This window comes from Podarcis vaucheri (assembly GCF_965113315.1).
Source record: "Podarcis vaucheri genome assembly, chromosome: 15".
NCBI classification, from domain to species: Eukaryota; Metazoa; Chordata; class Lepidosauria; order Squamata; family Lacertidae; genus Podarcis; species Podarcis vaucheri.
Window position 1 is genome coordinate 30,326,055 of NC_138753.1, and position 21,211 is coordinate 30,347,265.

General features: G+C 49.8%; 2 protein-coding genes across 4 annotated transcripts; one reads left to right on the forward strand and one right to left on the reverse strand.

Moving 5' to 3' along the window:
- Window positions 1-1,270: 1,270 nt before the first annotated feature.
- SMIM35 (small integral membrane protein 35) lies at window positions 1,271-13,633 on the forward strand. 3 transcript variants are annotated; one of them, XR_014213849.1, is made up of 4 exons: window positions 1,271-1,542; window positions 6,803-6,919; window positions 10,116-10,149; window positions 10,749-13,633. XR_014213849.1 is itself a non-coding variant. In XM_082200741.1 (4 exons), the coding sequence occupies exons 1-4, from the start codon at window positions 4,750-4,752 to the stop codon at window positions 10,852-10,854; spliced, it is 273 nt and encodes a 90-aa protein (XP_082056867.1). In that variant the 5' UTR covers window positions 4,709-4,749; the 3' UTR covers window positions 10,855-13,633. The 3 variants fall into 3 exon arrangements, 2 of the variants coding, with proteins under 2 accessions (XP_082056867.1, XP_082056866.1); XM_082200741.1 differs by lacking the exon at window positions 1,271-1,542 and adding an exon at window positions 4,709-4,765; XM_082200740.1 differs by lacking the exon at window positions 1,271-1,542 and having other exon boundaries at window positions 6,580-6,919.
- An 11-nt stretch (window positions 13,634-13,644) lies between these two features.
- On the reverse strand, window positions 13,645-20,634 carry IL10RA (interleukin 10 receptor subunit alpha). Its single transcript, XM_082200472.1, has 7 exons — window positions 20,545-20,634; window positions 20,224-20,347; window positions 19,874-20,052; window positions 18,648-18,808; window positions 18,034-18,184; window positions 17,162-17,283; window positions 13,645-15,646 (listed from the first exon to the last, which is right to left on the reverse strand). Exons 1-7 carry the CDS (start codon window positions 20,594-20,596, stop codon window positions 14,759-14,761), a joined length of 1,677 nt encoding a protein of 558 aa, XP_082056598.1. The 5' UTR covers window positions 20,597-20,634; the 3' UTR covers window positions 13,645-14,758.
- Window positions 20,635-21,211: the final 577 nt, after the last annotated feature.

A 21,211-nucleotide genomic window follows, 5' to 3' on the forward strand; every position in this document is an offset into this window, starting at 1 on the left:
AGGAAAAACAGCTTGCTGTCAAAACAGAGAAGACCTCTAGGTGCCCCAAGAGCCGATTACTCAGCCAGGTTGACTCAGGTGAAGGAGGCATAGTTCTTCCTCCAGCGCTATCTCCTCACCTGCCCACATGCCTCCTCAGCAAGCTCTTCTGAAAGACTGGTCAGAGATGCTAGTCCCTGAGGTGTCCTCAACCCAGCTGGGACTGCATTCAACTCTCAGGGCACAATCCAGAGGTTAGGGGCAGGGGTGGGAGGCATTGGAGCACCCCTTGCTTTCAGGCACAGGCTCAACTGCTCCCATGTGGCTCAACTTGAATAAGATATTGGGGGTGCCCAGGGAAGCCCGGCCCCGTGTAACTGATCACATGATGCAGTGCACACCCACCATTTGAATGCCAATGACCATCAACTTTTAGGGACGGCCCCCTCAATTTTTTTTTTTGGGGGGGGAGGATGGCAGCCCCATCAGCCCCTAGGAGTTGGCTCCTATGCTGGGACTTGTAGGGAGCTAATCTGGGCTGGGCCACAAAGGGAGTGAGGGAAAGAGTTGTGGTGGATTACTCCCAGTTCCTTGATCCTAATCTCTTGCAGACGGTCTAGGTTTGGGAGGCTACTGAGGTTGTATCCAGAATAGGAGTGGCAGCACATCCATACACCGCCCCCACCCTGCCTTTCCAGCCTTTGCAATGCAAATGATAGTAGACACTGTTTTATCAGTGATTTGAACATTCATACGCATGGAGGCAGGGCAGAAGTGCAGTTCCTGCTTCCTTCTAAATGAAAATTGGGTGTGATCTGTACATTTTTCGCCTGGGCACAGCTGAGGTGACTCAGGGGCCTTGGATGTTTTGTGCACACAACAAATGTTGTGAAGAGGAAATATGTGCTCTTGTGTACGTGAATCCTGATCTTCCTCTAGACCAAAACACAGCCCTACGTCAGGCCCACAAGAGTCAGGGATTAAGGCCTGTTTCACAAACAGTGCTTAAATCAGAACTTGTCGTTCCTCTGCCCGTCACTCAGATCTATTATGTATTTGTTTTTATTTCACATTTGTCAAACTAAACAGTGACAGGTGGAATTATCAAGCAGGGTTATACATGCCTCCCTGACCGGACTCCAAACACAAGCCTGCAGCAGGGTTTGTATCCTAGTTCAAGAGAAGAGAGGAGGAGGGGTCTAGGCTTTGGGCTGCGCTTAAGCGACAGTGCAGATAATTCATTCTGCCTGAATGCAACAGACTCACATTGTGTCTGGTTTGCAGTGTAACTGAGAACTTTTGATTGGGTCAGACACCACTCAAATGTCCTCCCAACCTTCTGCCAGCCTGTCAATGTGCAGCCACTTGGTGCTGAGCTACCTGAAGGAGCTTTTTAATGGGGGGGGGGGGGAGTCAGTGAGGTTGGAAGACTCCAAGATTCAATAGGTGCAGCAGGAGTGCAGAGACCTTGCCAGTTCCTGTGTTTTTGCTGCCCATCTGAGTCTAAAGGCAAAGCGAATGATGGCGGCTTCCTTGGATGAAGGACTCATGTGAAACTTGGTGGTGAGTCCTTTCCTCTTATTTATCCCAACAGCCAGGGGACCATGTACGGCACAGTGGTACCTCGGGTTAAGAACTTAATTCGTTCCGGAGGTCCGTTCTTAACCTGAAACTGTTCTTAACCTGAAGTACCACTTTAGCTAATGGGGCCTACCACTGCTGCCGCGCCACTGCTGCGTGATTTCTGTTCTCATCCTGAAGCAAAGTTCTTAGCCCGAGGTACTATTTCTGGGTGAGCAGAGTCTGTAACCTGAAGTGTCTGTAACCTGAAGCGTCTGTAACCCGAGGTACCACTGTATACCTAATTTGAGTGTGGGAACCAGCTGACTCAACTCCTGCAGCCCTCCGTTCTGTGATAAAGACCATGGAAGAGAGAGTCATGTGCCATGACTAACAGCCTTCGGAGGCAAGCAAACTCCACAAGAAGAGCCTTGGGCAGTTTCAGGAGAGGCTGCAGGAATCTAGAGCTGGGCACACACTGGCTGGGCAATCAGATATATTTTCTGAGCTTCTCTGACTCAGAGACAGGCGTGCTTCCGTGCTAGAGCAACTTGTGATGGTGCAGGCGGAAGACAGAAACTTACAGAAGCATGAAGGTCTCTCACCACCCCCTGCCTTAGTGTATGTGGTGAGGTTGCACAAGCACTGTCCAGGGCGGGAGGCCCCTGAAACTAGAGAGGCAGACCTGAACAACTCTTGTGTGTGGTGAGAAGGGCTAGAAAGATTGAAAGTGGTGATTAGCCTCTGGTTCGGAGAGAAGCACCTCAGCTGCTGGGTGATGGGTGCTGGCCTCAATTTGGGTCAGGTTTCACCCATGCTGTTTGGCGTCCTTCTCACCAGCAAGGCCCAGGGAGTTGGGGCTGTGGAGGATTCTCATTGTGTGCCAGAGTTTGCTTAGGAACGGGTTTGTCTAGCAGGACCCTTCCTGCGGGCCCTGCCAGCCTCTGTTAGCTCAGTCCTTGAATGGGCTAAGATTTCATCTAATGAGCAGCAATTCGTCATGCAGGGCTGTTTTCATGGGCAGAGGTGGTGGGGAGGTGTGTGGGAAAGTGCATGCCCCCTCTGGTCCCCAGCTGTACAAACATGGCTTGGAAAGGCCCTTTCCTGGGGTGTAGCTGATGCCAAAAGCTCTGCTGGTTGCATAAATGGAAAGGTTGCAGGACGCTCAATTCTGGCCACTGGGCAGCCAGAGCACATGATTGTGGAGGGGGGTTGTGCTTTGGTTCCCTCCCCCAGGCTGGAGTTGACAAGGGAGAAGGTCCAAAGAGACTGGGATAAGGAGGAACTGCCTGCCTAATCCAACCACAAGCTGAGAGGCCAGAACTCAGTGGCCCATTCCTGTGAGTAGTCAGGCTGGAAAAGATATTTGTCTGGGACCCAGGAGTGGAGGGGGGTTGCTGCCACTCAAAGCTGCAAGTACCAAGCTGGGTGTCCTAAGAAGCATCACATAAGATGGGGCAGACCGTAGCACTGGAGCATGTGAAATTATGGAGGCAGATAGATAAGAGTGACCCCCCCATGCATGTACATAGTGTATCTTGTGCCAAATAGACACAGTTTAACCCTACCTCCACATATCCTTGTTAAGTGATAGGTGCCAGATGAAAAGGATCTTATTTCAGGAGGCCTTTGCTCTATGAAAGTTGACCCAATGGTTGTTGGGGTTTTGCCCCCCGATTTTCAGATACGTTCACTTACCGTATATTTCAAATTGCATATGCTGTATGTTTTACTCCTTCCTGTAAGTCGCTTTGAGACAAGTAGCAAAAAGCAGGGTACAGAAGCCTTAAGGAAATTAAAGAAATAATAGAGGTGGGAGGCCAAAATTTCTGCCTACCCTGTCCTCACATTGCCTTCCTAAAGGTGGCTGCATTGGACTGGAGCTGAGCAGGAGATAATCAGGCAGACGCTCTTATTTGCTCCTCTCCATATCAGATAAGTGGTTCTGAGCTCCCTCTAGGGTTTTATTGGTGCTGAGGAGCTTTCAGCTGGACTATGCTATTTTTTGGGTATGGTATCTTTTTTTCCAGAGTCTCTCCCCCACCTCATTGCATTTTAATTACAGTATAGTGTTTGATGACTCTTGGTTGCTTTGGGTGATTATTATTCTTAGGTGCCAGAAGATTCAGTTGCATGCAACAATGGCCAGGTGATTATTTTTGATGGATGTTTGCAGACATGAGGTTTGCATGGATTATGACTAGGGACCTCCAGATTCCCAGACCCTCCCTGTACCTTTAACCTCTTGAGCTGACCTCTCTGTCTCTTGGATGTTAGACTGATATGTCTTAGGTGGCATCCTGTTTATAGCTTCCTCCTCCCCGCACCTCGCTTGGACCTCAAGATGAGAGGTCAATCCTGAATCGTCCTCTAGAAGAACAAAGGAGCAAGCTGGAAGGGACCATGGGGGTCATCTAGTCCAACCCCCTGCAATGCAGGAATCCTTTGCCCAATGTGGGACTCAAACCCACAACCCTGAGATCAAGAGTCTCATGCTCTACCAACTGAGCTATCCTCAGGCATGGGTGCCTTGTTGTTCTCCAGATTAGCTGGCTAGGTTAGAACTAGAAACTTTTATATCCAAGTTATAGAAGTATTTCCTACAATAAACTACTTTGTTATTTTTCACCAGGCATAGGCAAACTCGGCCCTCCAGATGTTTTGGGACTACAACTCCCATCATCCCTGACCACTGGTCCTGCTAACTAGGGATGATGGGAGCTGTAGTCCCAAAACAGCTGGAGGGCTGAGTTTGCCTATGCCTGTTTTTTACACTCTGCAAGCAACTTTCTGTGTGCGATTGCAACCAATAGCGTCTACTCTTTAACCAAGATTACATGCCAAACTCTGCTTGCCCTGCATGCGAAAGGGTTTCAATAGGTAACCGACCCAAGTTAATCCCCATGATTTTCTTGTAGCAGAGGGGCATCCTAGAGGTTCTGCGGAGGACTGCAGGGCTGGGAGTTGCCACCCCTGGCCACTCTTGGGCCTGACTTGAGGTCCAGCCTCTGTTGGAGCTGGAGCCAGCTGTGATTCTGGGATGTTTGAAGTAGCTTTGCCTGTAACGTGGAACATTCTGCGTCAACATCTAGGGAGTGGCCACAGCTAAGAGGTGAGAGGCATGCAAAGCAGGGGCAGGCAGGCAGGTTGTTGGCTTGGATGACTGGAGGGAGAGCTCCTGTTTGAAGAGCTGGACTGCAGAGGAAAAGGATGGACCCCAACACAGGTAAATTCAGGGGACACCTATCTCCCCTCCAGGCTTCAGGGCTTTTTCTTAAAAGGGGAGGGTATTCTGGGTGCTCCTCTGAGCACTTCCAATGAGTTTCACACTGCATAGAGCACAGCACAGCTCATGGAACCAAACTACCTTCACAGGTGTCTGACCCTAAAGGACCAGGGAGGTGGCACCTTCACGGTGTGTTTCCCACTGTTGTGACACTTCTCTGAGTGGCCAGAAGTTTTAGGGCAGAGCAACCAGCTGTGTTATGGATAAGGAACAGCACGGGAGATGCATGGTGTTTTTGTAGTTTTGTAATATTTGCTTTATTTAGAAGTATACAAGGAGACCATAGGTGGAGGTAAACAGCATATAGTTCTGCCAGGCAGCAGCAGACTCACAATCCCATATAACCTCCCTAGACAGGGGTAGCTGTGTGTTGGTTGCATGGGAAAAAATATAAGTATGAAAGGTTTATTTCTGATAAGGCCCAAGTTTGGGGCATGCAGTCTTTGGTGAGAGATTTAAAATCACAAAATATTTAGCATAGTAAAGTGTGGAAATGCAGGCTGCTAGACCTTTAAAATATGCCCCTGTGAGTTCCAAAACTTTGCTCTTCTCCTAACATAGAAAAAGACCACATGTTGGGTAATTTAAAAATGTTTACTTACAAAATCTCCAAAAGTCAGATTCATGTGTTCTTCCATAGAGCATTCAGAAAAAGATGTCACGGGCAGTAAAACTTGGCTTAGTGGGGAAAGTTCTTAAATTAAAGTTCCTAAATTAAAGTATAGGAGCACTAGAGAGGCTTGTTCGAGTCATGCAGCTAAGCTGGAGGAAACTGCTTAGGCTCTTCACATGCTGAGTTCATGTGGTAGACTGGGGGAACAAAGACTTGACCTAATCCTTCCCAAGGTGAGCTGAGTCTGGCAGGACAGTTTACTTTATGTACTTAACCCTTTCATACATTAGATGTAAGAATGTTGGTTATATGAGGCAGGTTTTCTGACACTGTGCTCATATGAAGGTCCCCCTCCTTTCACCCAATAGATTGAGAGGGAGCAAAGGCAGATTTTGACTTTGCAGATCTCTCTTTATCCAGGGAAAAGCAGGGAAGCTGATGGGAGGCTTTCCCTAATAGCACAAGCCCTAATTCTCAGGAGATTGGATTGTCCTAGCTGGATGATCTAGACCCAAAGCATTCACCCAACACACATGTATAGAGGCAACCTATCTTGGCATGCTGCTGGGGACCTTGCAGAGAGGGCAGGTAAGAACTCTTTTAAGTTATTAAATAAAATTCAAGGCCATCCTGCTACTCCTGGCATGGCCAGCAGGGTGCTCCCTGAAAACACAGTGAGAAGCTGCCACCATCAGCAAGCACCGTGGATAGTGGCATTTCTCTGCTCAAAGTGCCTCAGCCAGTGCTGACAAAAAGTTTGTTTTTCCAGAAAACTTTGTTCTGGTATCCTTTGTTTTCTCCTGCTACAAGGGGTGGGTCTTGGTTGGGGGGAGGGGTTGTTCTGTATGTGCATTTCTAAATCAATCTCTTTTTCAGTGCCACTGGTCTTTTTTAAATAATCCAAAACAATTTTCAACAACTTCAACACAAAACAACATTAAAACACAACAAAACAACTAAAACAACGCTGAAATATAACTTTGTGTTTCTAGCTTTAATTAATTTATTTAAAAGTACGTTTCAATTGTTTGTTCTTTTTGCAAACTGAACTGGGAATATGATTAAAGGGTAGTATAAATAAATAAATCGGCATAAATAAATAAATCACGTTCTTTTTTTTTTGGGGGGGGGGAGAGCCAGGCACTAAGGGTGGCATTCAACACTGGTCCTACTGACAATAGACCTGTTGAAGTTAATTCACATAATTAACTTAGGTTTATTGATTTCAATGGGTCAATTCTGAATTGAATACAGCCCTAAGAGCAAACACCTACAATCACCCGTTATCAGCCTTGGGGGATAAGAAGGCTGTTCCATGTCTTCCTTTTACTGGATTCCATCTGTGGGGCTCTTTGTCTTTTCAGAAGGGGAGCCCGTCAGCTTTCTTGGCCTCATCCTTGGCGTCAGTCTCTCCCTCTTGATCCTTGGTGTCCTTAGCTATACCATTGCAAAGTGGTACCAGGAAGGACACTGCTGGAACAGTAAGTATGGGGTGTGGTTTGCAGTTGCAGTTTAGTGTAGTGTAGTGAGAGCCCAGGGCTGGATCTGTAGCAGAGGCTGGGGGCTTCCACACAACTGCTGTAGGCAGTGGCGTAGCGTGGGGGGTGCAGGGGGGCCCGGCCGCACCGCGCGCAACATCTGGGGGTTAGGGTTAGGGGGCGCAAATCCACGGGTTAGGGGGCGCAAATTACTTGCCTTGCCCCGGGTGCTGACAACCCACGCTACGCCACTGGCTGTAGGCATAACACTTGCCTGTTGCCCTGGCTATATCTGCTCCCCACACATGACCCATGGACCCTCTTCCCCCCCAAAAGGCATGAGGACCTTCCAATACAGAGCAAATGGTTCATTTACTGATGGCTGCTAGAGCTACAATTGCCCAGTTTTGGAGAGACTTGGCAGGTGCTCGGGTCACATATCAGTACAACAAAGTACAGGAAACGGCCCTTTTAGAAAAGTTAATGTATAAACTAAGGGGTTCCGGAGGTCAGAGCAAGAAAGACAGGTTCACATCAGTATGGTTTGGTTTTATTATGTATGTTAGCAAAGAGGAACATGGTCAAAATTTGCCTCTTGCATATAAATGCATCTGGCTAATACAATAGGTCTTGTGTAATAATATTGTATGGTTCTTCTTGATGTAACAAGGGATGCTTATTCATGATGCCTATTATTATTATTATTATTATTATTATTATTATTATTATTATTATTTACTGGTACAGGTATGATTTATTTTTATGAGCCAGCTAACGTTCTGTGAGTTTACGGGCGGGTCTACTGTTATCTTTTCTAACAGTTACTACTGTATGTTACTTTATCGCTCAGTTGTGATGTAAACTGAAATGTATTAGTTACATAAACACACATAACCTTTGTGATCTGCATAATAATTTGTTGTCTGCAGTTACACTGTAAAATTCAAATAAAAATAATCCCATTAAAAAGCAACAACATGAAGACTTTCCAGAAGCATTTCCTGCTGGGGCTAGCTTGAAATGACTCAGGTTAATATGTCCACATAGAGGGGTTTACCAATTTGCATACATTTTTCATAAGCTGATTTATATGTCTAGATGAAAATTTAGAAATAATTCATAGAATGATAGGTTCATGGAATCATAGAGTTGGAAGGGACCCTTAGGGTCATCTAGTCCAACCCCCTGCCAAGCAGGAATATGTAGATGTCCCTCACGGGGATCGAACCAGCAACCTTGGTGTTTTCTGTACCACGCTCTCACCAACTGAGCAACCAGTCTGCCAAAATACAGCCCTTGTCATTGTTGAGCTACCCCTCAACTGGTGAGGAAGGTCTCATGGACAGCAAACTCCAGATGTTTAATGCCACAGATGTGGAACTTGCGTCAACAGAGCACAGAGGTGCCTGAGCTGTTGAAATTCCAGCTCGTCAGGAGTGAAACTTCACAAAGCGGGTCTTATTGGTGCTGACTCATCCTGAGGGGTTTTGCCAGCATGACAGGGTATTTTTGAAAGCCTGACAAAGGGGAGGGCAGAGCAGAAGCAGCTGAGGTGAGCAGAGGAAGGGAGATTTCAACAAGATCCCCAGGACTGCGAAGAGTTCCCAGTTATCCCTGTGGGTTTCACTCTGGACAGTCCAAGTGTTAAAATCCACACTTTAAAAAAAACTATGGGGTGGGGTGGGAAAGCGAGGTCAGACTCTGGGTTTCACATGAATTGCCATGAAGAGGCTGCATCCTAATATTTTAATGTTGTATTTTAATCTTGTTTTTTAAATTGTATTTTAATCAACATGTTTTTATTATTGGTTGTTAGCCGCCCTGAGCCCGCTCTTGGCTGGGGAGGGCGAGGTATAAATAAAATTTATTATTATTTTTATTATTTCCCACACAGTCCCTGTATGTGGCAAGTAGCAGCTCAGGATGTGTGTGATTTGGACTAGGAAAACAATGCAGTGGAGAGAGGAGAGTTAATCAGGGGTCAGCAACCTTTTCCAGCTGTGGGCCGGTCTGCTGTCCCTCAGACCATGTGGTGGGCCGGACTATGTTTTTTTTTTTTGGGGGGGGGGTTTAATGAATTTCTATGCCCACAAATAACCCAGAGATGTATTTTAAATAAAAGCACACATTCTATTCATGTAAAAACACCAGACAGGCCCCACAAATAACCCAGAGGTGCATTTTAAATAAAAGGACACATTCTACAAATATAAAAACATGCTGATTCCCGGATCGTTCATGGGCCAGATTTAGAAGGCGATTGGGCCGCATCCAGCCCCCGGGCCTTAGATTGCCTATCCCTGGTTAACATACATAATCCTCCTCAATTGGGACAGCCCAGCTTTGAATTATGGCCTCACACAACTACATGTGTTCTTTTAGGAAAGTTTAGGAGCTCTGCTCAGGGATCTCTGCCACCGTCACCTCTTGTGGGACCCTCAGGCCCACTCTATAACTTGTGGGCTCCATGCTTGTGTTTCCAAGAGCTGCTGTCACAGACCCTCAAAGTGTCCTTATTTTACCAAAAGAGTCCTGGATTTACAGAAGCCATCTCAGTTTCTGAGTTGATCCCAGAATGTCTCGCTTTCCCTTAGGATGCCCCTATTTTCTGTCAGCATCACCCTTGAGCCAGTGCCACAAACTGGACTCATTCACTTCAGCCCCTGACTGGGCTAGGCGAGCTGGAGTAGCACTTCCAGAGACCACCTTCTGCACAGGAACAGGTCAAAGTGCTATGGACTCACAGCTTAGAGTTGTGAGCACCGGATTCATGTCCACAAGAAGACAGTCGTTGCACAGTAGAGTATAGCAGAGTATAGCAGAGCATAAACGACTCGGAGAGCAGCTCTGTAGAATATCTTCTTTATTCTATCTACAACTATAATATACAACTATATACAACATATACAGAGCTAAATGAGGTCTAAACGAAAATGCTGAACTGCACTGAGTGTCTGCAGCTGCTCTTAGCAGCAACCTTATCTACACACACACACACACACACACGATCTCTCTCTAACACTCAGTCTCTCTCTCTCCCCCCACACTTTGATGTGTCTCCTCTCTAGAGAATCAGCAGATTCTTGGATATGGGAGGGGTGAAATCGCCTCATCTTCATGGGAGGAGTGTTGGAGGGTATGCTGTCAGTCTTGCGGCTCCTAACAGTTTCTTGACTCCCTCTTCTTCTTTTTCTTCCAGGGCCTAATTTTGTCTTCAACCTTTACCATATCCGGTATGTAAAGACACACACCTGCATGCCCATCTGGCCATGAAACTCTGCAAGACCCCAAGCTTTTAGCTCACCTTGGATCCTCTACAGGGTGATGGTCACTATTAACAGAGGGAGGGAGGAGGGACGGGTGTGTGTGTCCTCAAGCACAGTGAGCTGACTGCACATGCCAGACCACTGCAGCAACTGCTCACAAGAAAAAACCAGGAGAGGGCCAGCAGAGGGCCAAACAAAGTCCTCTGTGGGGCTTAACATATTGCATACTCCTATACCAATTTCTACTGGTTTGATGAATGACTTCCATTTTGGCTTTGTTTCCATCTTTGCCAACTGGAACCAGCATGCTAAAACTCTCATCTCCTGTTCTCTCGTGTGTCTGTGTTTGCCTGTCTAACGGTACTATAGGACAGGCTTCCTCAACCTTGGCCCTCCAGATGTTTAGAGACTACAATTCCCATCATCCCTGACAGCTGGTCCTGCTAGCTAGGGATCATGGGAGTTGTAGGCCCAAAACATCTGGAGGGCCGAGGCTGAGGAAGCCTGCTCTAGGAGAAAATGAGGGAGTGGGCAACTGTCAGTTTGTCTGTCTTTGTCCCCTTTAGCAACCTGAAATCAGTGGAGGTGGAACTGGCCCCTCCCTTCACCATCAGTGGCTCCATGCGTGAAGCAGGAAGTGGCTACGTGCGGTTCCACGACAGAGGCACCTAAGTCTGAGGAGCTGCCAACACTGAATCTGGTCTCAGTGACTCTCTTTCCCAGCAAGATCTTGGAGCTCAGGCAACTGCTTCTCCAAGAAGTCTCCCAGGAGTCTTGGACCAGCTGGACAGCAGTAGCCATTGGGCATATGGCTGCTTGGTCGTGGTGCTGCTCCACCCAGACTACCACTGTTGGTGCCATCTTTTCACATCCTGCACAGCTCAAGGGTCTGGGCAATGTGTGTGCGTAAAATGGGAGAGAGTCTTTTCAGCTCTTCCTGGCTTTCTGTGAGAGAGGTTGCAGGACTTTTGACACAGTCCCTAAACAACCACTTATAGGGAGCAGGGCTGGAGGACGTTGGAATCTCTGGGTAGGTCTCAGGAGCTTGTGCAAGCATCCAGATGAAACCAGAAGTTTGCAGAATATCCCTCCGCTCTGTCAGAAGCTGCCAGGCAGCCTCTGGGTTCTGTGCAGCTGCCCCATGTGGAGAGGCACAGAAGTGCAGGTTGCCATGTGTTTAGTGGCCCTAGCTCTGCCTACCCAGGCTGCCCATTGAACCTCCCTGGACAAGGAGAGGGTCGCCGTTTTGCCTTCCTAGGTATTCTCTAGTTCTGACTCCATCCTAGGATTTCCACTTGCTGGCTCCTTGGTTCTGGCTCCTGGTTGCTGTTCATCGCCAGCTTGCTGGACCAACTCTTGGCTCCCAGCCCCTGCCCTCAGGAAAAATGGGCCCCTGACTTGGAAGACGCCAAGCTGGTTGCCTCTCAGTGCTAAAAAGTTTCCTTCTTTGGGAAAAAGTTCTTTGCTGCTTTGGTCAGCCTTCATCTCACCCCATTCAATGCTCAAAAACAGGACACTCTCCCCTTCTGCGAAGTGTATGAATGGCATGAATTGGAGTTGCCACTTGCAGGGATCTGACTCCTTTCTACCCCAGATGGTGGAACCTACCAAGAAGTCCCTCTGCACCCACGCTTGGCATTGCCCCATTGACCAGGTAGTAGCTCCATGTCACATTGCACTGAGGCCCCATGATTCATGGTTTGGCAGGTCACCAGGGAGACTAGAGAAAACTCTGTGAAGTGTCCTTGGGGCGATAGCAGGCTGTGGTTTGGTGGCTTTGCTTTTTCAAGGCCTCGGTTTAGCTCCTGGCATCTCCCATTAATCCGTGCCTTGGATTGAAGAGCTGAGAAAGACCCTCCACCCATAGAAGCTTGGGGAGCTTCTCCTGGGAAGAAACAATAGCGCTGGGCATTATTTATAGGGCTGGGGGTTTGCAAGAAAATGCCTGCTTGTACCTTCATTGTTTTACTCAAAGAGCCACCCTAGGAAAAATTCAACAGCTCCACCAAAAAAGCACAACTCCTGAGACCAAAAGACTTGCGTCTTGATCTGCAGCTGCCTAGTGACCACTTCCTGAAATCTCCTTTGCATAACATGCAAACAGACTTCCTCCAACCGTCACACTGTGTGATAATTTGGGGAATGCACAAGGCTGTGGAATTTCTTCTTGGTCATTTGTGAAGCAGCTCCCTGTTTAGAGGAAGTCCAGAACCTCCGAAGGAGAGCTGCAATGTTGTGTGGGGGGAATTTTCCAAGAAATTGTATCTGAAGGTTTTCCAGGCTTTCCAGAGAAACTATCTGTCTTGCACAGCTCAGCTCCAGTCTGCTCCTCTGGGGAGCTAAGAAACCACAGACCCATGAGGAGGTGAAGCTGCTGCAATTCCTTTGACTTCCTTGTGCCCCCTAAAACTTTTCTGTTTAAGGAAGTCTCCTCAGACATCTAAAAGTTCATGTGTCTTTTAATCTGTAATTTTAGCTTAACAGCCTGCTTTTAATTATATTTTGGACTTAAGAACTTGAACTTTTACTGACAATTTACTGTATCTTTTACATTTTTTGTAAACTGCTTAGAGGCTTCACTTACAGTTAAGCAGCATACAAATTTTGTCAAATTAAAAAAAATCAAATGCACAAATTATTTATAGTGGTGCAAAGCGGAGTATGAGAACATAGCTAGGCTTTGAAAACGATTGCCTGCTATTGCTGTTAATAGTCTTGCTTGCCAAATACAGCTGTGTCTTATTCTTTAGGGGTGGATTAAGTTTAGAGCCAGCTGCAAAGCACAACTCCCCTGTGGCTCTCTGCCCATGCTAGGGGAGGAGTTTCACCTCCTCGTTGCATCAAAACAAACCCAAGGCTGCCCTTGTGGATTTGGCTCATAGGATGGTTGGCAGGTACAGCTGCAAGTGGCCGTGGGCTGGACTGTGCCACTTCAGAGGGCAGAGGGGTGCTCAACAGTTTGAAATGTTCCCCTAAGTTTAAAAGTTCCTAGCAATAGAAAAGAAGGTGCCATCGCTAGGGCTGGGACAGACCTATTCTTCCAGATGTGCTGCCCACACCCACTGCAGTCTGAAGTGGTCTGGTGCAGTCATTCTGATGTATGTGCAGAGCAGTCACCTGATCTTTCCACTTGGGGGCAAAAGCTTGCATTTGCAAATGTACCTAAAGGGAGGGTACATTTAGCTACTCAGGACATTAGTGTGCTTGCAGTCCACTTGACATCAGTAGGAAAAGGAACCGTCACCAGCTCTGGGAGCTGTGAAGTGCACAGAGCAAGACCATTCGCCAGACCAGGAGCCTCTGCATCTGACCAGCACCTGCCAGGTGAGCAGTTCTGCACAAATGCAAGTGCCTGGTCCTTGGGTGCTTCACGGAGGGTTTTCATCCCAAAGCAACACTTCAAAGTGGCATGGCATATTAAATAAATAAATACACTGAAATGCATTGATTTTTTAAAAAACCTTGTATGCTCCAAATAGATTTACAAAATAAATAAAATAAATAAAGTCAGTTTGTACAAAATATTTTGAACATTTAGCGACCTCCCTTTAATCGTAATAATCCTGAAAGAAGCTCACTGAATCCTCTTCCTAAGGAAATGTAGGGCTGGCAAGGTGAGCTTGGGCATGGAAGCCAGTGCCCAGCTGAACAAATATATTTCTTAGCACCCTTCACATCAGTGGCCAAGGCAGGGCATCCTTGGCTGGCCCTGGCATTGCAAAGGGGGCTGAATCTGGGCTAGTGCAAGTTCCCTCACTAAGGAGGAGGCAAGTCCATCTTCTGAATCATCTGGAAGGGCCCTTTGCTGCTGCCAAGGGCAGATCCAACTGCTTCCTTCGTCTCTGAGCACCTCTGGCTGACATCAGAGGCTGAAACTGGGCTTTCTGGGCTCAAGGCTTCTCACTGCTGTACAGGGACGGGGAGAGGGTGGCAGGTTGGCTCAGGGCCAGCAAAGGGACCTCCACTTCAGAAAGGCACAGGCCAGTCCTGCTGAGTCTGTGTCTATTGCCTATGATGGGGTCACCATCCTTTCTGTCTCCAAAGCGAAATGTGAGGGTAATGATGTCTGCCCCAAAATGAATGGTAGGCAGCTGAGGAATCTCTGCGCTCTTTGTAGGAAAGGACACACACACACACACACACTCATCCTGAAGACACTGCAGCTGTTGCCAGCAACAAGCTACCAGTGCTCAGTGTTGCAGAGACAACCCCAATGATGTGTGAAGTGTCCTCTCCTTCCACCGCCCACAGCTACCTTCCTCTAGTTGCGGCAGACCTTTTCAGGCAGACATGCACCACTGCCTTGACCTCCCTTCTTGCATTCGGGTCCCAGAGCTTCTCAGAAACATCTGCCGTCATCAGCCTCCTTCCTGCTGCATGTTTTATGCCTGTGACTAGAATAAAACATGCTGGTTTACACGTATGGGTTTTGGGGACAGAGGAAAAGTGTATCACGGGGAAGGGATGTCAGAACTAGAGTTCTATCTGCCCAACAGAAAGGGACTGTCAGGAGGGTCCCCCCCCCGCCAATCCTGTCCCTTCCACCCTGCAGCCCCCACCTCTCTGTGTGGCTCCATTAGAGCTGTGCTATCTCCCATTGACTCAGCTTATTGGGGGGCAGTCCTTGCACCCAGTATTGTGGGAGGGTCGGGACACCGAGGCTCAGCTGTGGAACAGAGTTCACTTGTGGGGAGATGTGTGAAGAGGGGTTCACCAGCTCTTGCTTAAAGAAGTCCAATGCCAAGAGGGTCTTGGGGAATTCAAGGGGCAATCCCAGCTGCTCCAGGGGGATGCTGGCAGGGTAGGGCTCTTTCTGTTGCTCTGTTCTGCCAAGAAAGTCATTGGTAAGAGTCCCGTCCCTCGCAGGGCCAGAGGGAGCACAGATGGAGGCCTGTTTCAAGTACCCAGTAGCCAAGACAGGCTCCAAAGGGGTCATCTCCTCTGTGCTGAGGGGAGGCTGGGAGCAGCCCAATAGCTCTGAAGGTGTCCCTGACTGCTTCTGGTACCCAGAAAATATCTGGGCCTTGGGTGGGTCCTCAGCTTCTGGAGCCACCTGCTCTGCCCCACTGGAAGAAGAGGGAGCCTCCAGCAAGAGCTGCTCCTCCCTGCTGAGGCCACCCATCTCGTCCTCTTGGGTGCCTCCCTCTTCACTGCTTCCCAGAGACAGCCTCCCCAGGCTGCCAGAAGGATCCTGCAGGCAGATGCCACTGTCTGTGCTGCAGCCGCTGCTGTCCATCAGGTCCCTGAGCACTGCACCCTGTGTTAGCAGCGTCGGCAGCCAGAAGCAACCTCCCAGTGGTGCTGGTGGTGCTTCCATTCCACACTTTGTGCTGTCAGGATGGACAGGGTCCTTCGGTCCCACGGAGGAGAGCGGCTGGATGGCATCCACCTCTAAGCATGATACCAAGTCTTGCGGAGGCATCTCCTTTGGCACCCAGTGCAGACTGTGCTTTACGGGAGATTTCTGGGAGGCAGAAAGAAAAGATTTCAGTTGCGGCTTTCTGGCTTCTGTACACTTCTGCCAACCAGGTGCTGGTCACAGCTGGAAGGGCGTTTCAGAAACCAAAACATGTCTCTGAGACTCTGCTCAATATTCCTTCCTCTTTGCCAGGTTGGAGGGGCGGGCAGTCCTCCTCACTCACTCACCTGCCAGTCTTGAGCAGCCCAGGCCTGGTGCCAGGCACTAAGTGGGGAGCGGGCAGCACCCCATGAATCCAATGCTAAGGATCCTGCTGAGCCCCTTCCCTCAGCCACACGTCGATACCTGATGAAGGACCCCTGGGACTGTCAGAAGAGGAGGTGGAATTACCCCATCGACCAGTAGGGATGCCAAGAACGTTGGGTCCAGGTCAAAGATTGCTGGCACCATCTACAGACCCAGTTGTTGGTAAGCAATTCCTGAGAATCCTTCACTGGCAACACCTGTGGTTAGGGCGATGTTTAGGAAGCTGGAGTATGTAAGGCGTCCCTCTGGACCCTTCCAGTTGCTGGAAACAAGGCAGGTCTCTGCTATTTCACTGCTCTGCCTAGCTGCACCTTCTGCGGTATTGACCTTGGTCTGTGTCCTGTCCTTGCTTCTGGAGCACGTGTTGGACCTAGACTGATTCTCTGTGCTTGACTTGGACTTGTTGAGGCTACCTTGCACCCTTGGGTCAGTGTGTTGAGAAAAGTCTTTCCCTTGCTGGACTGAGACCCTCACCCCTGAGGGCACCCCTGGAGCATGACACTTTGTTGCCTGAAGCAAAGGACAGGGAGCCTCCCCCCTTCCAGTTATCTAAGCTGACTGGGTTGTCAGTTGAATCCAAGTAAGAAAAACGAGAGGATGCCAGCCCCTTCCCCAGTTGCAGCTGAAGACAGGACGGTAGCTTGGGCGAGGGGCAGCAGACAGGCCTGGCTTGTGGAGCACATCACAGCGTCCTCTAAGACCTCACAGCTGATGCCCACTCCACCCCCTGCCACCCTTTGCCTAATGATAGAACCAGCTTCTTGCTCGATAAGGAACTGAATCCACCCAGGGGAAGTAAAGAATCTGGTGGTAGAGAGGCAGCTGTTGTGGGCCTGGAAGATGTGGGTTTGAGTCCCACCCCCCCAGTCGTACACTCAGCGTGGATAGGTCAGTATCTCTCAGCCTCAATCCCTAACTTTAATATAGGAATATTAGCAACTTATTTTCTATGGCTTTGCCCTACATAAACTTGGTTTTCTTTTATAAACACTCCCTGAAAGACAGTTAGGTGCTCTGAGTAAATAGGTGGGGAGGTGCAGAAGGGACCCTGAATGTGCAGGGTAAGTCCCACGCAGTTGATGAGCTGCTCATCCCCCTCTGGGTTGCCTTCTACAGAAGTGCAGGCAGCGACTCTCTCTTCAAGACTTTTCCATGGCCGCAGAAGCACCCCTGGGATTCAGTTTTCTATTTTGCCTGTACAGTTGGACTACCCATAGGGAGAGAGGGCTCTGAACCTCCCTGTGAAGCACTTACCAGTAAGAGAGGTGCCTCTTTGGGTTTCCTCACATAGGCACAGGCTGCTCCCAGTCCCAGGCCACAGAGGACGATCACCGTCAGGAGGGCCAAGCTGGAGATGAGGATGGATCTTACATGGTCTGCAGAGAAGAGAGCAGCGACCCCTGATTATTCAACCGGAAGGCCTGATGGGGGAGTTCTACAGGCATCTGCAGGAGATTGCTAAGTGCACTGTAGAGACAGGACTACTTGGAGAATCAACTGTGGGACCCAAGTCTGTGTCCCCTCCATTCCTCTCTGTATGCACTGGCTCTCTTGCCTCCCTCCCCCTGCCCTCCGCAATGAACCAAGCCTCCTTGAGGAGGTGAAGGAAGGGACTGGCACAGCTAGGTTCCTTACATGAGAATGTGTGCAGGTGCAAATGTGTCAGAGACACATGCTACGGAGAGAAAGAAAGGGTTGTAGCTTAAGAGCTCAGTTGGTAGAGCATGAGACTCTCAATCTCAGGATCATGGGTTTGAGCCCGATGCGTTGCATTGCAGGGGGTTGGACTAGATGGCCCTCGTGGTCCCTTCCAACTCTACAATGTTATGATCCTATGAACAGCAACCCCATGGATGCTTTGTGGCAGATGCAGAGGGTGGGGTCATTAGCTACCTAGAAGATGCTTCTAATGTCTCCTGCTGTTGACTCTTCGCCAAGCATTTAACTGGGCTGCCTTATTGGGCCCAGCTTGCCTTTGCAATCCCCTCCAGTGGATCTCTCTTCCTTCCCCGCCCCCCCCCCCATTCTCTTTTTGGTACCTGTTGATCTCCATCCTCTCTCTCTCACTCTGCCACACAGAAGAACAGTAAGGGGGGGGCTGAGGAGCAAGGGGACTGGAGCCTCACCTTCCTCAGTGGGTATTGAGATACACTGCTCCTCTGTCCTCTTGCCAGGACTTGCCTGGGAGACCACCCGTGGCTCCACACTGATGCAGTAGCGCTCTCCCCATGACAGCGATGAGAGGTTAAACTCCAGGTTGGTCTTAACATACTCAAACTGCAGAAAATAATGTGAGAGTTGTCAGTACAGCTCAGTCCAACTCCAGCCAGAGTTCACCAGGTTGGCCAATGATATCCGGCTCTAGCCAAGTCCCAGTCAGTGCCAAGGGTGTCTCCTCTGCCCCCTGGCATCCTCAAAGAGGCCAGCCCTCCCTATGCCAAAGGGACTGGCCCTGGCCCTTCTCTTCTTTGTGGGAAGCACCTGGAACCTTCAGCAACTGCCTCCCTCCCTAGTATACCACCAGAGGGCTTCCTCTGGGAACAGAAGGGGCCACCTAGGACAGGTTCCCTGCCAGAGTGTGCAATGCCCATCCAGAGAGAGCGCCCCCAGTGGCCAGCAGAGCAGAAGGAGGGACGGCAAAGTGGGTGCTGTAGCTGGGTGCTCTCCCACCCCCACCACAGGCAGACCTTCCCCCTGAACTCTTCCAGCCAGGGTGCCCTGCCATCAACCACAGCCTTACCTGGATATTGTCAGACACCTTCCGGATATGGACATGGTATTCCTTCCACTGATAGAGGTCCTCATAGGTTATATTGTGCCACCTGCTGGTGGGAGGTTGCAGCTTGACTTGGATCACGTTGTGGGAAAGTGAGAGGCTCACTCCTGCCAGTCGAGGAGTTGCTGGGAAAATGAAACAACCACAAAGAATTAATGGGAATTTCTGCTGGGGGGATTTTAAAAACTTCCTGAGTGTGATGTTCCAAGGTTAGGAAAATACTGTTGTCCTAAATTGGGGAATTTGCCCTCTACCCTTCTCACGACTGTTTGTCCACATCTATTGAGCAAGGGAGGTGTGGGTGACAGTCACCCCTTGACAAAGCCTGGACCCAGATCCTGTAAAACAAAGAAGCTGGAAAAACCCTTCAGCCATGCTGGTGAAGAGTTGTTCCCATCCCAAACTCCAATGGCCTTTCATGTTCCCTGGGGTGCGCGGACACCGAGGAGGCTTGCAATTTTTTAAACAGGCCTGACTTATAATGTTGTGGTTCTGCTTTCTCAGCTCTGCATTATTATTGTGCTGCTGGGATTTGTTAAATAGATTTGGATATTTATTAATTTAGTCATTAGAAATAGATATTTCTTTGCAGCTAGGAAAACAAACAACACAAAATAACAAACCAAGAACAGACAGTAAGGTTACAAATTGTATTAACTATGCATGATTGCAGTGATGGCATCTTCAAGTCTTACCAATTTCGTGATTTGAATGTACATTGAAGTTTCTTTTTAGGGATTATGTTTGTTTTATTCTGCTTCTTGTCACAGTCTGTTAGCCACTTTGGAGAAATAGGCTAAGCAGCAATTTTCAACATAAACACAATAGGACACAGACCAGGGAGCTGGGGGGCAGAGGGCTTTGGGAGGCGGCCACCCACCCAGGATTGCAACGTTAGAAAGCTGCCTTTCTAACTCAGCCTTGCCTACACTGACTGGCAGCGGCTCTCTAGGCAGGAGATTCCCTGCCGCCCCTGCTCGGAGATGCCAGTGGGGATTGGGACCTTCTGCACGCACAGCAAGCTCTCCACCTTCGATCCAAAACCCTTTCCTCGCTGCTGTCGCGCGCATCTCCTTGCCCGACGGCGGGGCTGGTCAAGCGCACCAGCTCCCAATCCGGATTCTCTGGCGCGGTTCACCCACAACTGCCGGTTTCCCAGGGGTGGGGCGGGGTCTATCTGTGGCGGCTACCTGTCTTGGGATCGAAGCGATTCGTCTGGGTCCAGTTGGAAACGCGCGTCCCGGTCACCGTCCGGACTCTGGCGTAGTAGAACTCCGAGGGCTCCCGCGTCTCGTAGGAGAGGTCGCAGGAGTGGCTCCGGACGCGCATGCAGTTCAGCGCTGGGCTCCAGCCGCCGACCTTGCCGTATCTGCAAGAGAGGACCGGGCAAAGCGGGTGAGGAGAGAGGAGGAGGAGGCTGGGGTGGTGGTGGGGGGGTTGCCTTGGATGTCGACAGAGACCCTTCCACACTTAAGACGGCCGGTGCAGATGCCCCACCAAGACCCCCAGTGCCTCCCGCGACGGCCCTTTCCCTTCTTACCGCATGTACTGGACGTCGTACAGGAAGAGCCCGTGTCCGGTGCTCGGTGGCTCCCAGCGCAGCTCGTGCTGAAAGGTCTCGGCCACGAATCTCACGCGCTCGGGCGGGGCTGGGATCTTCCCTCCTGCAAAGGCAGCGGTTACCGACGGATTGTCCTCGGTTAGCTAGGCACCGCGGTGAGCCCAAGAGAGACCAAGCCAGGGCTCCGGGCGGGCCAGACTTGGCACCCTCAGAAGGCAAGGAGAGCCCCGCGGCTGGATCAGAAAGCCAAGCCCCACGCCCCGTCAGGTCCCGCGACCCTCTCCTGCCCGGGATCCTCACCGTGTCCCCGAAGGCAGCGCAGGAGGAGCAGCAGAAGCGCCGCCAAGAGCATTGCCCCGTCCCTCCAGTCCAGGCGGCTGCGGGCCAGCGAGTGAGCGAGGCTGCGAGGTGGGCGGGGAGGGAAGCGCGGGCAACGGTTTTCGCTTCCCTCGGGGCAATCCCCGCCTACGCCACCTTTCTCGGGGAATGTCCCGCTGCTTCGCTGGGCAGCCCGGCGGCGCGTCCCCCTAAGGAAGCGAGAGAGCACTTCTGGATTGGGGACTGAGCCACGCGAGAACCAGCGGCCCAACATTGCAGGCGGATCCGTCCACCTGGTCTTCTCTTCCCTATCTGTAGGTGTTTTGTTGTTTTTTAAAACATTTTTTATTAAAAGTTTGAGAAATCAATTAACAAATCATAGCAAAATACAAATTAACGGTTGTTCCATTGAAAGCAGTCCCGGTGAGTTCCAAAGGAGCCTTAACTCATACAGCATAACTTTACTATTTCACGCCAGTAGGCCTTTCCAAAGATTTCCGTGCGATTGTGAGCTTATGCCAGTACGTTTCCGAGCACAATTCAAAGGGTTGGTGCTGACCTTTAAAGCCCTAAGTGGCCTCGGCCCAGTATACCTGAAGGAGCGTCTCCATCCCCATTGTTCAGGCCGGACACTGAGGTCCAGAGCTGA

Bases quoted from the DNA above. Each gene is read 5' to 3' on its own strand.
- SMIM35 (XM_082200740.1), top strand. From the start codon at position 6,754: ATGTCTTCCTTTTACTGGATTCCATCTGTGGGGCTCTTTGTCTTTTCA. The intron at 6,920-10,115 runs GTAAGTATGGGG...TTTTTCTTCCAG, and splicing joins GGAAGGACACTGCTGGAACA to GGCCTAATTTTGTCTTCAAC. The intron at 10,150-10,748 runs GTATGTAAAGAC...TGTCCCCTTTAG, and splicing joins TTCAACCTTTACCATATCCG to CAACCTGAAATCAGTGGAGG.
- IL10RA (XM_082200472.1), bottom strand. From the start codon at position 20,596: ATGCTCTTGGCGGCGCTTCTGCTGCTCCTCCTGCGCTGCCTTCGGGGA. The intron at 18,185-18,647 runs GTAAGGCTGTGG...TATTTTCTGCAG, and splicing joins AGGTGTCTGACAATATCCAG to TTTGAGTATGTTAAGACCAA. The intron at 15,647-17,161 runs GTAAGTGCTTCA...TCTGCCTCCCAG, and splicing joins AAGAGGCACCTCTCTTACTG to AAATCTCCCGTAAAGCACAG.